General features: G+C 40.3%; 1 protein-coding gene across 3 annotated transcripts in view; it reads left to right on the forward strand.

Moving 5' to 3' along the window:
- Positions 1 to 8,323: 8,323 nt before the first annotated feature.
- Positions 8,324 to 21,061, forward strand: part of STXBP5L (syntaxin binding protein 5L) — a 181,411-nt gene continuing 168,673 nt past the window's right edge. For 2 of the 3 annotated variants that reach the window (XM_041463822.1, XM_041463824.1), the window contains exon 1: positions 8,324 to 9,486. In XM_041463822.1, the coding sequence (XP_041319756.1) occupies positions 9,298 to 9,486 (189 nt within the window). In that variant the 5' untranslated portion in view covers positions 8,324 to 9,297. The remainder of the gene's footprint in view (positions 9,487 to 21,061) is intronic. The other variant, XM_041463823.1, reaches the window with a different exon arrangement.

Raw genomic sequence — 21,061 nt, forward strand, 5'->3', positions numbered from 1 at the left:
AGTGCTTTGGTTCAATGGTCATCACACAGAACTTGAGATGTAGGACAGCTGTGCCTAATTCTCCACTGACAAATGCATCAAACATCTATAAAGGACAGGAAGTCAGTGGCAGCTATTTTGGACTAGGCTGAGTTGATAGGAAAACTGAACGAGTATGTCAGGTTTAGAAGATGATTCTAGTAGAAATAAAATGCAAGCAACATTTGGTAAAAATAATTCTGATATTTTCAAAGCAGACATTTCCTTTTTTAATTTACATTTGGATATTTACTTCAATATATTTTAAATATATAAACATTATTTTGAACTTCTGAATTGGTAAACAAATAATTCCTGTAATTTTAAATACTGATTATACACTGAAGAATTAAGCTCAGATCTGTCCTGAGGTGGATTCTCATTTCCTCCAGGTTTGAAGAAATGGCCATTAATAGGATTGCATACACACAGATTGCAGAGGGACAGACTGTGTTCAGCATTGTGTTGTAGATCAGCACTGCACTGACTTCTTAGCTGGAAAAGCACTCTGCAAATATCCACTACCTGAAGGATGCAGATGGGACAGCAAGGATGCCAAGCCCCTGAGACAGCTTAATCCAATCCAATACGGGCACTACACACCAAATTCCTATTTGATATATCACTGGCACAAAGAAAATCTCTGACTGTGAGAGAGAACAAGGGCTGAGGAATAATACAGCTGTCATTTCTGGCATGAAGAAACATTTTTTAAACTTTTAGGACTGATTGGATTTTCACTGCTAACATTTCTGCCAGACTTCCTTTCAACAAAGTATCAAGACTAGGATGGAGTATTTCATAGAATTCTTGCAGAGGAGACAGAATGGTCAGATCTGCCTTCACTTTGCTCTTAAATTAAGATTAAAGGGGGGAAAGGAAGCCATAAGGGCCATTTCAGTGATTAGATTCACCCATGGAATAGCTCAACATGACATTAATTCTTAGACAGCTGATTAGGTGGTTTGCAGTCCTGTGCTGAAGGACCTGGCTGTGGTCAGGATGTGGTCCAGGTTTGGGGGATGGTTTGGGAGACAGGGGTGATTCTACAGAGTAGCAGCAAGGATTTTTTTCATAAACTTCAAAAGAAATTTGGAAGTTAGACTGCAGGCAGCATTTGTTCCCTGGAGTCTTCTGGTTAGGCTGTTTATTATGAAGAATTGTTTAGTCAAAAAAAGACAAGGGTATTGGTCTTGCAGGTCAACAGCAATATGCAGAATATATCAATTGTTAAAAATGAAAGGTGCAGACAAAAAACTGAGTGTTCTTAATAACAAAAGGATTGAAATACTGGAATGTGGGCTCCATTCTACCTCTCTTTTTCTTTTCTCTCTCTACTTTGATCTTTCCAACTATTTTTTTAGTGCAAATATCTACACTATTAAGGACCATCCGTACGAAATGCAGTCACTGGCTCTTGGAAGAAGTTTATTCTATGAAGGTTTATCACAAATAGACCAGAAATGTGATATCTGATGTTTTGTGAACTGACACTTTACATTTTTGGTTCCTATGATTCATCAAACTAGTTTGAGTGAATGGACATTTTTACCCTATAATTTAAACTGAAGGATATTGAAAGGCAGCTGAAATTTTTCCCAACTAATAAGAAGTCTCTTTTCTGTGAACATTGGAAGAAACCTGCCCAAAAATGCAAACGGTGCTGATGGCTTTTCTATAGAGCAAGTGCAGACTCATTGAACATATTTTTTTTTTTCCTTTCAAACTCCTTATGTTTTTAAATGAATTCAAAGATTATGTTTCAAACTAAGACTGTGTGGGTTTGAAAGCAACCAAGACAAGTAGCCCAGTCCTAACTGAGACCATTGTTAGGGCAGAATCTAGTAAAGTGAGCTAACAATTTGCAATACATTGGCTGTCACTTCAAATGTCAGTGATAATTTGCAAAACACTCAGAGCAATAATAGAAAAAGGCATAAAATGTCAAATTTGTAGCAAAGCTGACAACAAAAAGAATATTCACTGTGAATTACAGTCTTCCTGACTTGCTAAAGCTCTTACTGATTTTGCTTTAATAAAGGATATTCTCCTCTCAGGGGATTTAAATACAGTAGATTATCTAACATGCTTAACTGATGCTTGAAGTTCTCTATCTGAAAGCTTATCCTTGAAGACTGAGAAATCTGTGATCTCTTGCAAACATGTTTGGGAGGGTGACTGGTCAGTTTGGTGGATCTGTTACCTGGATAGGTACACATTTGGTCAAGGACCCAAACATTCCCTTGTACTGAAAAGCTAGTGGCTATTCCATTTCTGTAGATGTCTCTTTTTGGAAAGCTTTGGTGAACTGTTAACAACTGACTTTGAAAAGGCATCAGCTCCTGCTGTTTTGCAGCTCCTAGAGAAGATGAAAATGTTCAAAATGGAAAAAAATCCACCAAAAAACTGAGAAATGTATATATTGATCAAGGAAATGAAAACTTCAGAGTATGAAAATAACAACTCTGCATTCCGAAAACCTGTGCCAGTTACTAAAAATATTTTAATGAACCATTACACCTTCAGATACATTGGATGTGCACAGGCTGGATTGCAAGCCCGGGTCATTAGGAGTTCAAATAGCCTGGCTCACAGCAGGACCTGGGAAAGCCAGACCGTTTTATCTAATCCTTATTGAAGGGGTAAGAGGGGAAACAGGGAGCTAAACTACATGGCAGACAGGGATCTATAAAATGAAGTGTTAGGCAAAAGGATTAAGGGGAAGCACTAGAAAACTGTGCATGGAATACAATGCAAGTTGGATGCGGAGAGAATACAAAAAAGTCAGTCTGAGAGCTACAATAAAGGTGGATAAGAAATCTCTGGCAACATGGTACATGGCATATATACCCTAGAATTTATCAAGCCTCTCAGACCAGTTGTGTCTCCCAGGCAAGGCCCACATTGTCTTGACTAGAACCCAAGTTATCTCAATTGACATCCCAGATATTTGCAGACTTGCTATAGTAAAAAAGCAAGTTACTGCTGTGCAATCACCGAGGCTTCAGCTCCTCTGTGGCTTCTGTAACACCTTGGGCCCCACAACCTGTTAGAAAAGGGTCCCTGCTTCAGAGCAACCAAATCTAGGTTGAGTCCCAGAGCCTTGGGAGAACCCTCTGCAAAATCCCATTGCTCTGTCACAACAGGGCAATGTCTTTGCTCCCAGCTGCTGTTCAGGTGGCTTGGGACAGCTCTTCACTGAGATATGCAGCCCTTCCTGAGCAGGACATGTATTTGGAATGCAGCTCAATAGGCCACCATCACAAAGAATTTTTAGTGTACACCTGAGCTGAACCACCATTTAACAAAAGTGGGGCTACCCTCATCTTTCTGTCCAGCTCAGTGGCTCTGCTTTTCTTTGCACTGGCTCTAGGGCTTGTCTGACTCTGTGCAAAGCTAATCCAGCTCATTAACCCAAAATAAAACTATTGACTTTCCTAGCAAATGAATGCATTGCTGAAGGGACAAAACCCTCCCAAGAGTTCAAATGGATGCAGGACCTTCCTTTTCAACAGCAATGAGAACAGATCACCTCAAGCTGAGGTGATTTATCCATGGGGAACTCTACTCCTGGGCTAATTTACACCTGTACTTTGCCTACTGCACAAAATGGAGTCCTTATTACAAAATACATTCTCAGTTTTGTACAGACACATTCCACAGCTTCTTCATTAAGAAATCTGGTTTCAGAGCATGCATAAAAGATCTCATTTTTATGGTAAATATTTCCATCCTGTTCTTGTGAAAAGAAAGAAAAATGATAATGTATTAATATTACATGAGGATGATGAATTATCTTTCTATCCATTGACACCTCTGTAGGATGAGAATGGCACTGCTGTTTTTCAATCAGCAGTCTCTATGGCACCTGAGTATCCAAAGATCCTTAAAGAGTAGGAGACTTCCAGCCTTCTTATGTTAATTTTTAGCAGCTCTCTTTACAGCTAATATTCAAAGAGTAAAAGGGAAGCTCATGTTATTCCAAGAATCAAGCAGAATGACCAAGGTAATAACAGACCTGGCATCCTTGGTAATCCTAGACAAAACAGTGTTGTTATGTGAATTAAAGCAGTCATGCTATGTGTGATTCAATCAATAAGGAGTTAAAGGTAGGCATGTAATGAAAGCAAGTCCACATGGCTTTATGGAAACAAGACTTGACAAGCAGGCCTGACTTCAATTTTTGATGTGATTACAGGTTTGTTTGATCAAGGTAACCACATGGATGTGATAGACTTGGACCTTCCTAATGAATCTGATTTAGTACTGCTTGACATTTTGATTAAAACATTAGCATTATATAGCCTTAATAAAACACATTAAATAGATTAAGATCTGGCTAATTGATAGAGTTCAGCAAGCTGTTCTAACCAGATATTCAGCACCAACTGGGGATATTTTTAGTGGAGCTCTGCAGGCAGGAACACTATGCTTGCTGCCATTCGATGTTCTGGAATTACACAGAAACATGGGCAACCCTGGCAAATGTCCCACAGTGTAATGAGGAATAGGTAGCTGTGCAAAGTCACAGTTTTGCCTGCATTGGCATAAATGTGTTTCTGGTATTTGATGACACCTTTTTCCTTCGTTTCTCTAGAGGCACAGAAGTTCTTTGTCAGGGTGTAGTTGCAAGGCTGTGGTCCAGCCCGCTGCTGGTGGGCATACAGTGATTTCTCTCAAGGGTCATTGCTTTTAACTGCTAACACATGGATTATCAAAGGGACTCACATGAATCACTAAAAAAGTGCCAACTGTGAAAACATCACTTATTGCACACTTCTGCATGTATTTTTTTTAAACTACCAAAAATACAACCTGAGATTAAAATATGTTTTCAGCTTTGAAGTCAGGAAACTCTAGTCCACAGGCTGAAGCAGGATTTGCTATAAACAAAAAATTAAACAAGAAAGTCAGAGAACTGACCGGAACATTAATTATCAGTTATACACAAAACGTATCCAATCTCTAATATTATCACTTTCTGGTCAGCTGATCTAAGCACATCTTTCCCAATTCTTCATTTTCTTCATCAGTTCTTGAATCAGACTGAGAGAACACTGAATTAATATTACTCTCCTTTGCCAGGTTTTATTCTGACCAATCTTTTTTATATCACTGCACATAATCACAAGCTTCCTTAAGCAAAAATCAGAATGAAAGTTCATATGAATTTTGATGGTGTGGACTGTTAAAGATCCTCTTTCTCAGCAAAATCTTTGTAGTAAACTGTTATCCTTTTAACATTTGGTTTCTGTTTGACCTTGCAGAACAAGATGACTACTAAATGTAAAAGATACTATTCAAAAAAAAGACACTGAAGAGAATACCCTCTTATTACTACCTAAAATACAGATTCAGATACATATTTCCCACAATGCACTGGCATGTATTATTTAACTTCATTTATGTATCAATTTAATATCTAAAACATTTCCATATTTTCCTAATTTTATCAACTTTTATTAAAACTCGTGGTGGCAATCTCACAAGTATCCTATGAAACACCAATACCATCTAAACCAGTACAAGTCAGCAACAGAATGCCTCGTGTCTACTGCTTTTTTCTCCACTGGAAAAAAAAAAAAAAAAAAGAAGCAATAGGTTTTTTTACTGTTTCAAAAGCAAATTGTTTCCTTTTTGTTGTTGTTGTTGTTATACAACAAAACTTCTCAGCAATGTGGTCATTCCATGGGGCTTCTTTCTGTGCCTGTCAAAACTGTAACTGAGTTTGCCTGTGTCCTGCATTGTCCTCTCTCCCTCTGCCCCATCCCACAACTCTCATTTCCATCACTCCCTCTCTGCCTCTGGATTTGTGTCCAGCTTAGAGAAAAACTTCCAAAAGAGACATACATGTCTCACATGCACCAGTAGTGACAACAAGTTTTTTTTTTTTCTCAGTAGGTGTTTATAAACAGGACTGATTATATTTTATTGGTCAGTTTGTTTTGTTTAGTTTTTTTCCCTACAGGTCAGTTTTCCTAACAGCAGACTGGCAGTGTGAGGATCCTTGCTCGTCCTTTTGGATACTCTGAGGTAGTATCTCATCATCAATACCCAGCTCTCCATAGCGATTCTCTGGAAGAGAAATGTTGTTGGTATTCAAAAAATGTCTGCATCTTATTCCAACTCCAAAGTTATCATTCATTCTTCTAATTTTCATCCTTTTCTTGACTTAAAACAAACTGTCTTATCTCTGTCCTCCCTAGAACTGTAAAACTATTGTGTTATCAGATTTTCTTCCTCTAGTACCCCCTGACTCTCAGACAGAGTTTTTCCAAGTCTCTGTGACATTTTCTTCATCCTAATTATTTAATTTTTTACCTTATCTTTCCCTTTCCTGTTTACAATTCATGTCGTTATCTTTCTTTTGGGTTTTGTTAGCCTTTTTTTTTTAAAACTTGCATTGCCTCTGGTGAACATAGTATTAGTAGGACATGACATTCTTCAAATAGCTTCAACTGGGTTTTGACTTTTCCTCATTCTTCAAAACTCTGTACTTTTATCTTTACAGATTTGCTTACTCAGTTCCATTCCCTGTTTAATTTCTGTCTCCTTGCCATAGTCCTCATATATTTTGTTTCCCACACGAAGTTTTGTTCCCTTTTTTCCTGGCTACAGAAACCTATCAACCTTTCCAGTTTCATCAGCAATGTGCCCTTTATTTTTCATGAGGGCACTAAGTGAAGCTACACTTATTCTTTGAACTTTACTGCAATCTTTTTATCATGCAGATGGGGAGTACCTGTGAACACAAATGGATGAGCTAAAGTGAAAAAAAAAAACAAAACAAAACATGGATCTCAGTTTAAGATGCTGAAATAAAAACTATAAAAACTATTATCTTGCTTCACAGAACTGTAAGATTCATAAAAACCAAATTAGGGGTTAGAGTGGGTACCAGAACTACACTAAGCACCCCTAAAACATGTGAAAAATGAGATGACCAGTATGCACTCATTGGTCACCTCAAGTGTGAGGAAGGTGCAACACTTTGGTGAGGTGTTACAGATTAATTCCTATACAGGAGAGGTGTTATGTGCTTATTCCTTACACCATTTTATTCAGTTCTCGGCTTCCAACCACGCTGACAGCGCTGTGCCATGAGTCACTTTTAATCGCTGCCTCATTTGTTCCTGACCTGAATAACCTTTTTATAGAGGCTTGTGTGCAGTGTAACACCTCCTGTGCCGGATCGCGCTTCAGAGGCCACAGAGCTGTCCCGGGCGATTTGCACGGCTTCGGAGCGAGCCTCGGGAAGGGCAGCCCTTGGGTTCTTTGTACTCCTCCCGGGAAGGAAAAAGGGATTTGCCCCCGAGGAGGCAATGTCAGTGCGCGGGCTGAGCACCGACCCGCACAGACCGCTCGGTGCCACGGCCAGAGGTGGGGGCTCCTCAGGCAGGACCCCTCTGCCACCGCCGAGACCGTCACCTCGCGGGACACTTGCACAGAACCACGCAATATCCTGGCTTGGAAGCAACCCACGAGGATCACTGAGTCCATCTCCTGCCCTGCACAGAACCATCCCCCAGTCACACCATGTGCCTGAGGGCATTGTCCAAACGCTTCTTGAACTCTGTCAGCCTGGCTGCTGTGACCACTGCCCTGGGGAGCCTGTTCCAGTGCCCAAACACCCTCGGGGGGAAGAACCTTTTCATAATATCCAACCCAAGTATCCCCTGACACAACTTTATGCCGAATTCTCGGTCTGTTCGACCTCCCGCACGTAGCCGAAGCTGCGACACCAACTTTCAGTCTCCCCCATCGCCACAAACCCTGCTCCCCGCCAGCCCCGCTGCCCCGCGCCTGCTCCCCTCAGCAGCTCCGCGGCCGCTACTGCCGCTCTCGCCGCAGTGGGGCGGGGGCTCCCCTGGCCCCGCCCATCCTGCCGGGCTGGCGGCGGGGCGCCGAGGAGCTCTGCTCCTATTGGTGAGAGCGGGTGCCCATCCTCGCAGCGCTCCAATCAGAGGCTGCAGATCGCGGGGCAGTCAGACATCGCTTGTTCCCTATCTGGAGCCGCCCCTTCTGCCCTGCTCGCCAGTCCCGTTCCCGCGGCGGCCGCAGTGAGGAATAGGAGCCCGCGCGTGCCTGCCAATCGCTGACGTTTCCCCGCCTCTCCCCCCCCCGCAGCCGAGCCGGAGCGGGGGGCGGGAGCCGGCTGCGCGAGGGTGCGGCAGGCGGGGCCTGGCGGACGGGGGCGGGAGGCAGGGAAAGACAGGAGGAGGAGGAAGGGCGAGGAGGAGGAGCTGCGGCTGACGCCGGCGGAGCTTTCAGTACCTCGGAGAACGGCTGCGAGCGCGCCGGGCGGGCAGGAGCGGCCACCGCCGCCGCCACCCTCCGCTGCCCGCTCACCTGCCCCGCTCCGCTCCTCACCCGCCCCTCCCCGCCCCGCGTCCCCCCGGCGCCGGAGGGAGCCCGGTCCCGCCGGAGCGGTTCCGGGGGGAGAGAACGGCAGCGGCACAGGCTCGGTGATCGGGCGGGGGTCCGTCAGCGCAGGGACGGGACGGGTGGTCAGCCCGGGACGGCAGGACTGGCTTAGGGGGTCGCTCGCTGCCGTCGCTCCTCACGGAGCGGCGGCCGGGGCGGCGAGGAGAGCGAGGGGCTCTCGCACCGCGCCGGGGAGCCCGGGGGAGAGAGAGGAGCACCGAGTGCGGCAGCGGCTGCCGGCGTTTGCTGGGGTGGGCAGGGAACCAGAAACAGGAGTCGCACCAGCGGCTGGGAACGGGGAATCCGCTCCGCGGAAACCTCGGGAGCAGAGATACCCCTTGCTCAAAGGGGTTTTTGAGGGGAAGGGGAAATTGAGTGTAGACGCATTTTGGTAGTTTTGCTGAAATAATCAAGTGCCGAAGGCAGATCTTAGGCAGATAAGGTAAAGGGATGGATCCCGCTGTTTTGGATGCCGGCTTGAATTTTTTATTTACTTTTCTGTTTTGACCACTGCTAAATGTGGATTTTGCGAGCGAACCCGATGGCGGTTGTTCCATTGTTCCTTGTTTGAACGTAAATCTTAGTCCCGCTGCTTGTGGATTTTTTATTCATTTATTTATTTATTTAATTATTTTTGGAAAGGACCATTCCAGGTAGCTTTTGCGTCTGACAAAATGAAGCCTTTGTATTTTTCGATCAATTATACCTAATATTGACATTCTGTTTGGCACAAGAGACTTAAAGTGCTGCCTCACTCAGAGGACCATTAAAGACTTTCTCGGTCGCTACATGTAGCTGAATGTGTTACGACACATCCTTTCTCCCCCCACAAATCTTCCTAAAGATTTTTCCAAAATGAAGAAATTTAATTTTCGCAAAGTTTTGGATGGTTTAACTGCCGCATCCCCTGTTGGAAGCAGTGGCGGTGGCAGTGGAAGTGGGGCTGGTGGCTCCGTGCACCCAGGAGGGACTGCGGGAGCTGCAGGGACACCCAGAGAGGAGATCCAAGAGACGCTCACTTCAGATTATTTTCAGATCTGTAAGGTAAAGGCTGTATTTTTATTTTCTATGGGAATAATAAAAGCTACCCTGGGTTGGGGGGTGTGTGGGGGGGTAGTAATACGATACCAATAAGCGTTTTACTTGAGAACTGCAGTGGTTGTATAAGGACTTTGGAATGAAAAGACGGAGATCCAGTGGATGCTTTTTTCTTCCTCCTGCAGAGATGGTCAGTAAATTCGTAGAAATCTTGATTTCAGCACTCAGGGCTGAATTCCGAGTTCACACTTGGACCCCAAACGGCTGACAGGATTGTGGACAGGAAAGCAGATCAATTGGTGTTAGTACCGATAACATTTACAAGTCATTAGAAATTGAAGATTGTATACATCTACTTCCCCTCCTCACTCTTCTCATCCTCCCTGCTTTTCCTTCTCTGTTTTAAGAAAAAGGCACAAACTAGAAATTAAAAACAGTGCAGTGACTGCTGAACCCAGGACTTCAATTATTTGTGAGGAGCTGGATGTAGATTCAGGGTGGCTGTTTACCGTCAGTACTGAAGTTTCTGATTGCATGATAGCAAACTTAGTGGGGCAGCATAAATTCCAGAATTGCCAAATCTGCTCCGCACTTCCTTAAGTGGGAATTTTCTATGAGTAGAAAGCATAAGGTATCCCTGTATGTGTTTTGGTTTGTATCTGTTTTCTGCAACAAAGCTTTTAGTGGTGGTCTTAAAACAGTACAAACTATTTACAGTGGTAAAACAGTACAAACTATTTGGTACTTCTGACCAGCTCTGGAATATGAAAATCATACTTTCATAATGAAGACAAAATATGAAAGGTGTTTATGGTCTTCTACTATTACCTGTCAGTTTTATGTGAATTCTGGTGACTTCACTAGAAGTTCTGTTTGCTTATTTGTTTTGATTAGAATCTTCAAAACCAGAATTTTTAATTAGTGTAATTTACATTACTAGGAGTAAATGGACTCCACCTATTAAGTATACTTTGCTTTTATCAGTCAGATGCAAATTGATCTGAAATTTAGATGACAGTCAGCTCTCGCACATCATTGTTTCTTTTTGTGTTTTGGAAAGAAGAAAGAAATATAAACAACCAAGACAAGCCTATGAGACATTTTATGTGCAGATCTGGTCCTTGTGAGACACACGGCTTCCCTGATCTCACATACCATGTTTCTAGTTCTGTTTGCCTTGCAGCTACAGCTGGTGTCAAAACTCTTGCGGAGTGCAAGGGGAGAAGAATGAGCCCCTATGGCTTAAAGAATCTGAGACCTTTAGATAGGTTCTACAAAATTTTTTTCTTCTAGTTCTTTGTTATCCTGAACCACAACAGCTTCCAGCCTTTTGACTCAAATGATTCTGTAGTTTAATAGACTGTCAGTGGTGAGTGCATTAGAATCATACCTGCTTTCCAGGCTTGCATTTGACTACTTTTGCTTAGGTACACAGTAATTTAGCATTTTGTGAAACTCCAGGTATTCAGTACAGTGATTTCCTTTTTTTGTCATGTCAGTAAAAAGATAACACAAACAATCAAGGTACATTATTCAGAGATTTCTAGGTAAGGCTAAAACTCAGCATGGTTTTATCGTGTTTAAGTCATGTGATAAGGACCAAGATGTGTATTTAGTGAGATATATTCTTATTTTGTACAGCATATTTGTGAAAATACGCAACATAAGATGAAATTATTTTTTTTCCTAATCTCCATTATTTCCCTTGTTTGCTTTGATATTACTTGAAGACAGTTAGTGTTATGTCCTGATAGATCTACTTGGAATATGTGTAAAGGAATATGTCATTTGAAGAAGATTTCAGTAGCTAATATTTGCCTGTCTTAGCTCTCAGGTTAAAATGTTCTCAACAAAGTAAATATTTGTGTAGGAAGCCTTTTGGTTGCTTGCAGCAGCACTAGCTTATGAATGCATGTCACTGCAGAAGTCTATGGTACACAAAATACCGGATTCCTTTTTCCAAGATACAAAGGTATGCCAAAAGCAAACTTCCAAAACACTCGGTGCTCATGTGCTCCTGACACTCTGCAGTGTTTATTCCACGGACTCCACTTGAGCAGCTGTGCCTCACTTCAGGAGCGGGTTTGAAGGAAGCCCCAGAAGCAGCGAGGGCCCTGCGCTGTGGCAAGGGAAGCGGGGCAGGCGCAGCTTCCCCCTGCCTGCTCCAGGGCCAGAGCCAGCCACAATTTGTACCTCGCTCAGTCTGCATCGGATTAAAAGTACACCACACACACATAACCCAAATTCCATCCTCCCCGTGCTTTTGTTGTCCGGCACTTCTGGTATTTCAGCTGGGTGTTTGCATGCTTGGTTACATAAGTTATATGGGCTGCATATTTAAGGATCTGTGATCCTGCTGCACGCAGAACTGGGTAAAGCTGATGGCAGTTTTGGTTTGTGATCTGCAGCGTCGAGGCATCTGGGCTAACGGCCTAAGTAGCACCTCAGACTGGTTTTCTTTTCTGATTATAAAAATTCTCATTTAGAAGTGAAACATAAAAGCTGACTCATACTTAAGAATTAAAGGGCCTTTCCCTGCAGTTTTTATGTAAATAAGTTGCCTTTCTGAAGTTTGTGGGAGGTCTGCTTGACTGAAAAGACAGATCCAATCCTCTAGCAGAACGCTGTTTTGAACGATAACACTCCTGATTTCATTTGTAACACACCTGAAAGCCAGCTCTCCATTTTGTGGCATTTTTAGATTGGTTATGACCACAGTGTCTTTTTGCAATACAGATTAGAGTTTAACAGAAGTAAACTGAATATTTTACATCGAGATGCTCTCAATGAGTTACTTTTGGCATTTATATTTAAATCATTAATGTGATCTTCCCTATTGAAAGAATGAAATATTCTTGAAACTATTACGTATGAAATAGCTATGTCCTGTTTTAAGCATGATAAATTTAGATGTTGGTAGCTGTAATAATGAATCAGTGGCACCATTTTCAAAGTACTCAAGCAATGTGAAATATTGTCTTACCTATTTTGTGACAGCAGGAAGCTGAGGTACAGTTTAGGCTGCATCTAGGGGCTGCTCTTGGGATTTGGTATCCAAGTGCAAATCATGAAAATATTGATTATAGTTCACATTAGTTGAATTGAACGTGTGAGATAGCAGCATCATCCTAAAACTAGGCATGATCCAACAGAATAAGCTGCTGAAGTCTTTGTTAATTTTAATTGAGATAGACCTAATTTCCTTGGGTTTGCTTCTTTGTATTTTCCCTGTATATGTGTTGGGTTTTTTTTCTCTGGTAAGCATTTTTAGGCTCACCTGTGTTTGTCCAGACCATCCAGAAACTAAAACATGGCACTGGGGAAAGATCTGCTATTAATAAAGGAAGTGAGAAGCTCACAGTTAGGATGTTATAAATCATTTAACTAGAACTTTGAGCAGACAGAACATAAATTTTTTTTATTGCTTTTTCAGAAGGTTGCTTGTTAGGGGATGACACAGTTGGGAAAAAACTGAATAAGAATGAAGATGTACATTTTGTTGGTGTGTGATGTACTTGTTCCTCATGAAAATAGGTCTCCCATGTAGAACTACTCAGGGTTTTCTTGGAGAACAATCATAGAGTTGAATTGACTTTGTAGAGCATGAGGTTAATAACTTTGAAATCAAGGCCTCAGTTAAGGGCACAGTAACAGTTGTACTTTACCAGGTATACAATTAATCTACTCTAACACATTTTCTTTTGCTGTGCACAGCAACTGATTACCCATGAAAAGGTCCAAGAGCTGGCAATTTAATCTTCTCAAAGAATTGCTTCCCAAATGGTTATGCACTGCCTTTAAACCCCAAAGCATGAGATTTCTGTTCTTTTCCAAACTGGTCTGCAGTGTTATTACTGGGTAGTCTTGCAATGCATTAAACATCCTTTAACTCTTGCTGTATTGTGTGTATTGATAGTATAGTCATAGTTTCATTATGTTCATTATCCAGTCTTTATGCAAAACCCATGGAGGCCAGTACAGTTTTAGGCTTTTGTTAAAACTGATATGGAATCCCCTGGCCAATTGCAATTGTGCCTTCCTAATCCTGCTTATGTTTGGCAAAAACAGGCCTTCAAGATACAGCCAATGAGTTGAATACCTTCATTTTCTGGATTTCCTGTCAGGTGGTCTTAAATTTTAACTCCCAGAGTTTATAGATCATAATACTTTATTTTATCAACCTATGAAGATAAACATTTAGTCCTTCTGACAACAGCCAAGTAGGTATTTTAGCTGCAAATGCAACATGACACTATAGTTCAGTGATAACAGAGAGAAGATGAATTTTGGAATGGCAATTTAAGCCCAATCCTACAGGAGCACATTTTTGGTTATGAAGTATTAAAAACGCAAAAATCCTTGTTATAACCTATCCACAGTGTTTTAGTCAGTTTGAGCTGTTTGGTTAATCTGTCTTGTTTCCTTGCTAAGGTCATACAGAGAGCAAAAAATAAAATGTTTGCAAATTGCTACATTTTACTGAAAACCCGTTTTAAAATTAGTACGAGCTTTTACTTGTGAGTTCTCAGAGTACATTTAGTACTTAAGTGGTAAATAAAATAATGTGAGGAAGGATTTTTTTTTCCTATATACCAGAGTTTGGATCTGAAGTTAGGTGCAGAACCTAATTCTGTTTGAAACTACAGAATCATAAATGGCAGTTCTAAATTAGATTATAGTGATTTCATTAAATTTCATTAAAGATGAACATAATCTATTCTTATTTTTAAGTGTTTGTATTAATTAGAAATAGGACTTACCCATGGGAAAGAGCATAGCACATAAAAACCTTCTTTTGAACAAATTTTGAAGATTTTAAGGTACCTATAGTAGCATAACTGGATTCACTTGTTTGGGTTTTTTTGTGCAAATATCTGTATTTTTGCATTATTAATCCTAAATGAAGTATTGCACACCCTTCATGGCCAACACATGCAATTACATCTTCAAAATTATTTCAAAACTTTCAAGGTTGCTGAATAAAGCACTCAAAAAGTTCCACATTTCTTAAATAACTTTGTTTGCACAGACAACTTTGAATTACATGATCCCATATTTCTTCTATAGGTTTAATTTAGCAGAACAAATAGTGTTTGCTCATAGGAAAGTACTTCAATATTTCTTTGCGTACTTAAAACTCAAAGCATGCCTGAATATTAAGTTCCCCATGGACTTTTGCAACAGAAGTGCTCACCACTGTAGTTCTGAAAGCTTTATAAACATTAATGAATTGACCTTCATAATATTTCTGTGAGATGGAAATGATATTATCCCTGCAGTATAGATGCCACAGAAAATCCAAAATGTTCAGGGTCCACTGTTTTGAGTTTCCAGCTTGACCTGCTTTGCATCTGTTTTTCTTTTTATCATATTTAACTTATCCCATGTCTTCCCATTAGGCCTCCCATTGTTATCACATTCTGTTGCACATATTCTGCACAGTTGCAGAGTGATCTTTAGGTTAGTTGTTCTGTTTATATGTCCACCTTAGATAGCCAGAATGACTCTGAATTTCCTTTCTGTCTCAAATGACTACAGATGGATTTTTGGCTCCACTGTACTATGGCAGAAGAGGATAATTTAATTAATCTCTACAAGAGGAGAACAAATTCATACTGCATAGATTATTTCATGTATTTTTTAATTGTTTTTGCTTTTTATGGTTGACCTTGCATTTTTAACCATGAAAAAATTACCTGAGTTCCAAGGGGTCCTTGAGGATCGCTGAGTTCAACTCTTGATTTCACAAAGGGAAACCTAAAGGTTAAGATATTTCCTCTAATTTTGTGTCCCATTTCAAGTGGGGTTTTTTTTTGGTTGCTGGTTTGGGAGTTTTTTGGTGTTTTTTTCTTAATCCATGGGATCATAGATGTGGGAAGATCATGTCCAACCCCACTGCCATGGCACAGACACTTTCCACTAGACCAGGCTGCTCAAGGCACCATCCAGCCTGTCCTTGAACACTTTTAAGAATGGGACATCAACAGTTTCTCTGGGCAGCCTGTGCCAGTGCCTCACCACCCTCATAGTAAAGAATTTTTTCCCAATATCTAATCTGAATCTACTCTCTTTTAGGACAAGAGGATAAGGGTAAACAAATTGAAGTTGTTTCCTCTTGTCCTATCACTACATGCCCTGGTAAAAGTCCCTCTTCAGCTTTATTTTAACCCCCTTTAGGTACTGGAAGGTGCTCCAAGGTGTCCCTGGAGCCTACTCTTCTCCAGGCTGAACAACTCCAACTCTAGTGGGAACACTGGCTATATTATTCCTCACCTGAGGGTCACCAGGTGGTTAATGAGAATTTTTCTCACTATTGCAGTGGGAAAAGCAATTTTTAATCTCTTGTAGGAGCGATGGAGGAAATTCAGACTGGTTAGCTCACAGTGATTGAGGAGCTGTCACGTCAAAAGTTAGTTGCATAAGCAACTTTGCCCCCTACTTACTTCTGGAAGAAAAATATTTACACTTAATTTTTTAAATAAATGACCAAGAAATTACTTAGAGGTTCTTGGCTAAAAATAGAAATATTTTTTTTCCTGATAGAAATGCATATTCTGTGTAAAACGTGCAGCTGTCCTCAGTGGAGCTAGACTAAATCCAAGACAGACCGCAGTCTCATTCGTTTAGATTGAATATCCACTCGTATCTGCTTCCTGTTCTGAGACAGCTGATACTCCCTGGTGTACGATTTATGCCCAAAACACTTCTTGAAGTCTCTGTGAAAATACTGTGAAAAGTTAGTATATTCACTTTATAAACCGAGAAAAGGAAGCAGTAGAGAGTGAACTAATACACGTTCCTAAACTACATGAATATAGTGGTCTGTTGGCTATTCTAAGAAAAAGTGCTTATGAAAGTAGATTGTGGGGTATATTAATTTGTCACAATGTGTATTAGAGTCATTATAGGGGAAAATTAGAGGATTGTAGGATTAGAAATACAAGTAATGTGCATCTGTGAAGAGGAGAGAAAGCAATATTATTAGGTACAGATGGCTGTCAAGTGTGCTCAAATGTAATGAGATGTTATCTTTGTGCAGTGCTGTGTCCATTCCTAGCAGATCACCAGCAAAGACTATGAATAAAAAAAAGTACTAGACACAATCTGTCACCTGTAGCTAGGGTCAAAGTCTGAGGAGGTGCACTCTTTATGGTTCCTTTGAAGTCAAGTTGTATATAGTACTGAAAAAAAACAACCTCAGTATTCAAGGCTTTGGGTTAATGAATGCATGGACTCAGAAGGAGACTTACTGAATTCTCTGGTGTGTATAAGGAGATTCATGTGTGTATGGTAGCATGAATTTTTTCAGAATTTGAATCCAACAAATTAAAAATAATTGCTTCTGTTTCATTTAGAAGTCTGTTATGTAAGAATGCCGTGAGGTCAGACACTCAGAAGTCAGGTCCCTTATTCAGCTAGCATCCAGTTATGTCTATATGTGAGGCAATCTAGTCTTTACTGCATATTTTTATTTTCTTGAAGTGTCTGCTTATATTTTGTTCCTGTCCTGCCTCACATTTGTTTTGAACAGTATACAACATTTGAGGAGGATGAATGCTATTCTGTTTGTGTTCTTTGCAACAGTTCCTGTGAGAAGATCTCTGTGTTATCCACTGGACATCACAAAAATAGTAAATAATAATAAATTAATGAATGCTCATCTCTGCTTCGTTCATCCTGTTCCATCCATTGTATCCCTTCAGGGTGGAGATGTGCTCTCAGTTACAGCTGTCCATCATCACTTGTGTTACAGATACATTCCATGTAGCTGTGGATGAAACTTAATTTTACTGAGTCCACAGATCCCTGCTTTATTCCTTGTTTGTCCCTGCATATATTTTGAAATGCTCCCTGAATGAGGCAAGGGCAGGAAAAGTGGCCTGTGGTTATGTAAACAGAGATCTGGTTCTTCCGATCCTGGGCTGTGCTGTCTTCCTTGGTGTCTGAGCTGTGTCCTTCATAGGCAACGCAGAGGGGGACAGTGATGTGCAGGATCTGCTGGATTTCACTGCTGTGAGAGGGTAAAAACCTGCCACAAAATATCTGCATTTCATTTGGAATATACCTTCACCCTGTGTGAGGTGAGATGCTGGCTGTTATTTTCAGATTAAGTTCTCAATTCAACATCAGAAAAAAAATATCTATAAATTGCATACAGCATGTATACAGAAAGAAGGTGGGAGAAGATTAATTATGAATTTGTATTAAATAGTAAACAACATTGTAAATGCTGCTAATGAACTGGTAATACCATTTGTATACAAGAAAGCCAACTTACATTGCAAAACAGATTTTCGCTGGAATAAACCAATAATACAGATTATCTTTGTATCAAAGTGGTTTTAACTCTCTGTTTCTCTAGCTTCCTCCCCTGCCATTCCCCAGACCAAACTTCCCACCCTTCAAGAAATTTATCACAGCAGTAACATTTTCTCAATCCCCCAGCATGGCTGGGTTTTTTTAAAAACAAAATATTTTGAAAGCAGCAACCGAAGCATTTGTTTCGGAGCAGAAACCACAATCAGCCATAACAGAACATAATTAGTCTAAAGTAGTGAAGTTGCAGAAAATCCAAAAATGGGAAGTCATGCAAAATTAATTAGTGTAATTGTTATGTTGGTCTGATGTAAACTTAATAAAAACAGTTTTCTTTTTGTTTAATTTCTCATTAAAGTTACAAAATTATCTTATTCTCTGTATCCACAGTCATAGTGAAGACAAAAATATTTCTCTTTCAGGGCTATCAGATAAGTTGAATGATTTTGCAGTTCTTGTACATGCCCCTGAAGCAGATCTCCATCAGGCAGATGATATTCTGAACCAGCCTGTCTCAGGTTCTAGAGTAATACAGTTAAATGATGCAATGACAAAATCAATGGAGCTGCTGTTTGAATTACTTTGATTATAAAGGTTTTCCATTTGGTGGACTGAAGTCTTGCTTCAGTAGGTAGGCCAAAATGAACTTTGCAATCAGTAGTCTAGGGTTGGGAGTTTCTTATAATTCTACATTAAAGACAAGGGTACATATAGTTGTATGAACAATCAGGACATTTTTCCACATGCTGATGCCCTGTTTCTTCTTGCCAGTTTACATGGCAATAGTGGGCAGTACATGATGCCATATTTACTGTGCAGGGGGTGCAATTCCTTCATTGTGGCCTCATTTTTTCTTCCCTTTTTGTATATTTGCCTGGGGTTTATTGTATTGGGTTTTTTTGTTGTTGTTTGTTTGATTGTTTGTTTTTGGACTTGGGAGAGTTCTTTTAGAAAGAATAGGAAGAGAAGAGGTGAAAGAATTTTGCATACATCATTCTCCCTTGGACCTGGGATTTCTCCAAAGGGCATAATGCCTCTCTTGGGGTGGTAATATTCCTGTATTACCCTGTAACTTATTATGCTGTAACTCAGTGCTGTGGAGGATGTAGCTGGATGGTGTAAGTGCCAAGCAGTTGCTTGGCCATAGCTGCACTGATTTAAATAGATCCAGAAAGCGATATTAAAATTCAACCCCTTTAGCTTTGGCAGGAGGGATTGGACTCTGCAGACAGTCTGCAGAGTTCCCTTCCAACCTCACCTGAGCTGGAGATAATGAAGCTTATGGATCAATGTAATTTTATTTATTTGTGGATTTTCCTGTGTAAATTATATTAATTTTGTATTTTTGATACGCTACAGTGTATTTCAAAGGACAACCATGAGGAGAATGTTTTTTGAAATTCAGAAGGCCTTATTTTTCCCCTGTGGTTTGCTTAGCTTGGCTGTTTGTATCTATATGAATCACATCTAAATAGGACCATCCTTATTTAATAGTCTAGCATCTAGCTTAGAGAACTGAAAATGACAGTGGAAAAACACATCTCTGAAGTGTCTGCAGAGATCTTTGTTACAGAAAAAAATATTTTGAACGTTCACTGTATAAAAAATGTATAACATTTAAGTTAATTTCAAATACTCTAAAATCTCTCTTATTTTTCATATAAATATCAGTGTGTAATATTTGTGAAACTAAACTTTTAAAATTCAGGCTGTATTTGAAGTCTGCTTTATGTCCAGGACAGCTACTTTCTTAAAATTCTACCATAGCTAATTAAGTGACATTTTATAACGAAGCAAGTTGCATACTTCAAAAATTAAACAACAAACCAAATTTGCCTACTAAAAGTATTATTCTTCTATACCAGAAGTTTCTGTAGGGAAAGATTATGAAATTCTGCTTCTTTCTTATACATATATTTTCTTCCTACCCCAATATTCCTATTTTAGTAACACTTTTCTTTTGTGCCCGCATTTTCCATGTTTTTTTCTTTACTGTATTTTTCTCCACCAATACTGATCTCCTTTTTCTTCCCCTCTGTTTCACTGCTACTGGCGAGGATAATAAGCTCATAAGAAATGGCCTGCTGAGACAAACCCATGGTCCATATCTCCCAGCAGCCAGTCTCTGACAGTGGCAGCGGAATTGGCACTTAGGGAGGGTAATAAATTACATCACTTTCTGCAGTCCATTCCCTTTCCAATCTCCCATCATTCACCATCACTGGATTTGATATGTTGGAGGGAGTATCTTTAGCTGGTCCTTTTAAAATCCATTTATTAATCATGTCAATGAATTTGTCCCATTCCCCCTCCCCCACCATTTTAAACTAATCTTTAATTTATTTTGAATACCTCCATGGCTTTGCCACATATGTTTAGCTTACCCACTCACTTGTTTGTGGAAGTCTTAGTCACATCTCCCCACATACAGCCCTCAGTCAATGGGCTCACACAGGCTTTCTGTAGCAGCAGAATGATGCCCTCTGTGTTATTCCTTATGCTCTTCCTCATGATGTCCAATATTACTTGGCTTTTTGGGGTTGCTGTTGAACATTAAACCAAATATTTCAGAGGAATGACAACCATGCCCAAAAATTACTTTGCTGAGTTGTAAATGCTAGTTCCAATTTCAGCATTGTGCAGATCTAGTTAAGATTTCTTTTTTTTCTTCTAGGTATCTTACATCTATCCACTCTGAAGCTCATTTATCAACTTCTTGCCCACTTAAGTCACTCTAATGAAGTCTTTCAGGAGCTGGTCACTGGTAGTACTGAATTTCACTATCCAAAGGAGCTTGTTGTTAGCTATGATCTCAGAGACTTCAGGGTTCATTATCTTTTATAGGTCATTAAAGACTGGACCAAGCATGGAGAACTCTACTTGTGAATTTTCTTCGTGGTAAAAAATCCATAAAACTCTCTCCTTTGTTTTCTGTGATCTAACTGGCTCTCTGTCCACAAAGAAATTTCTTCAGTCCCATGACACTTCTGTTTCTCTAATAACATTGCAGTGGAATATTATTGGAAGGCTTTTGGAAAACTTACGTATATTCATATTCCCTTTACTTGCATGCTGACAGCTTCACAGAATTAGAGAGAACTAGTCAGACATGATTTCCCATTGAAGAAGCTCTGCTGACTTCTGCAACAATCTTTGTCTGTGTGCTCTGTTAGTCTTTATTTTATCACCTTGTCAGGGATAGCAATCAGCTTTCCCAGTCTGCAGGTCCAGAGTCCCTTTTGCAAATGGCTTTTTTCAGATGAGT

Source organism: Pyrgilauda ruficollis, unplaced genomic scaffold (assembly GCF_017590135.1).
Source record: "Pyrgilauda ruficollis isolate IOZ18807 unplaced genomic scaffold, ASM1759013v1 scaffold17, whole genome shotgun sequence".
Taxonomy (NCBI): domain Eukaryota; kingdom Metazoa; phylum Chordata; class Aves; order Passeriformes; family Passeridae; genus Pyrgilauda; species Pyrgilauda ruficollis.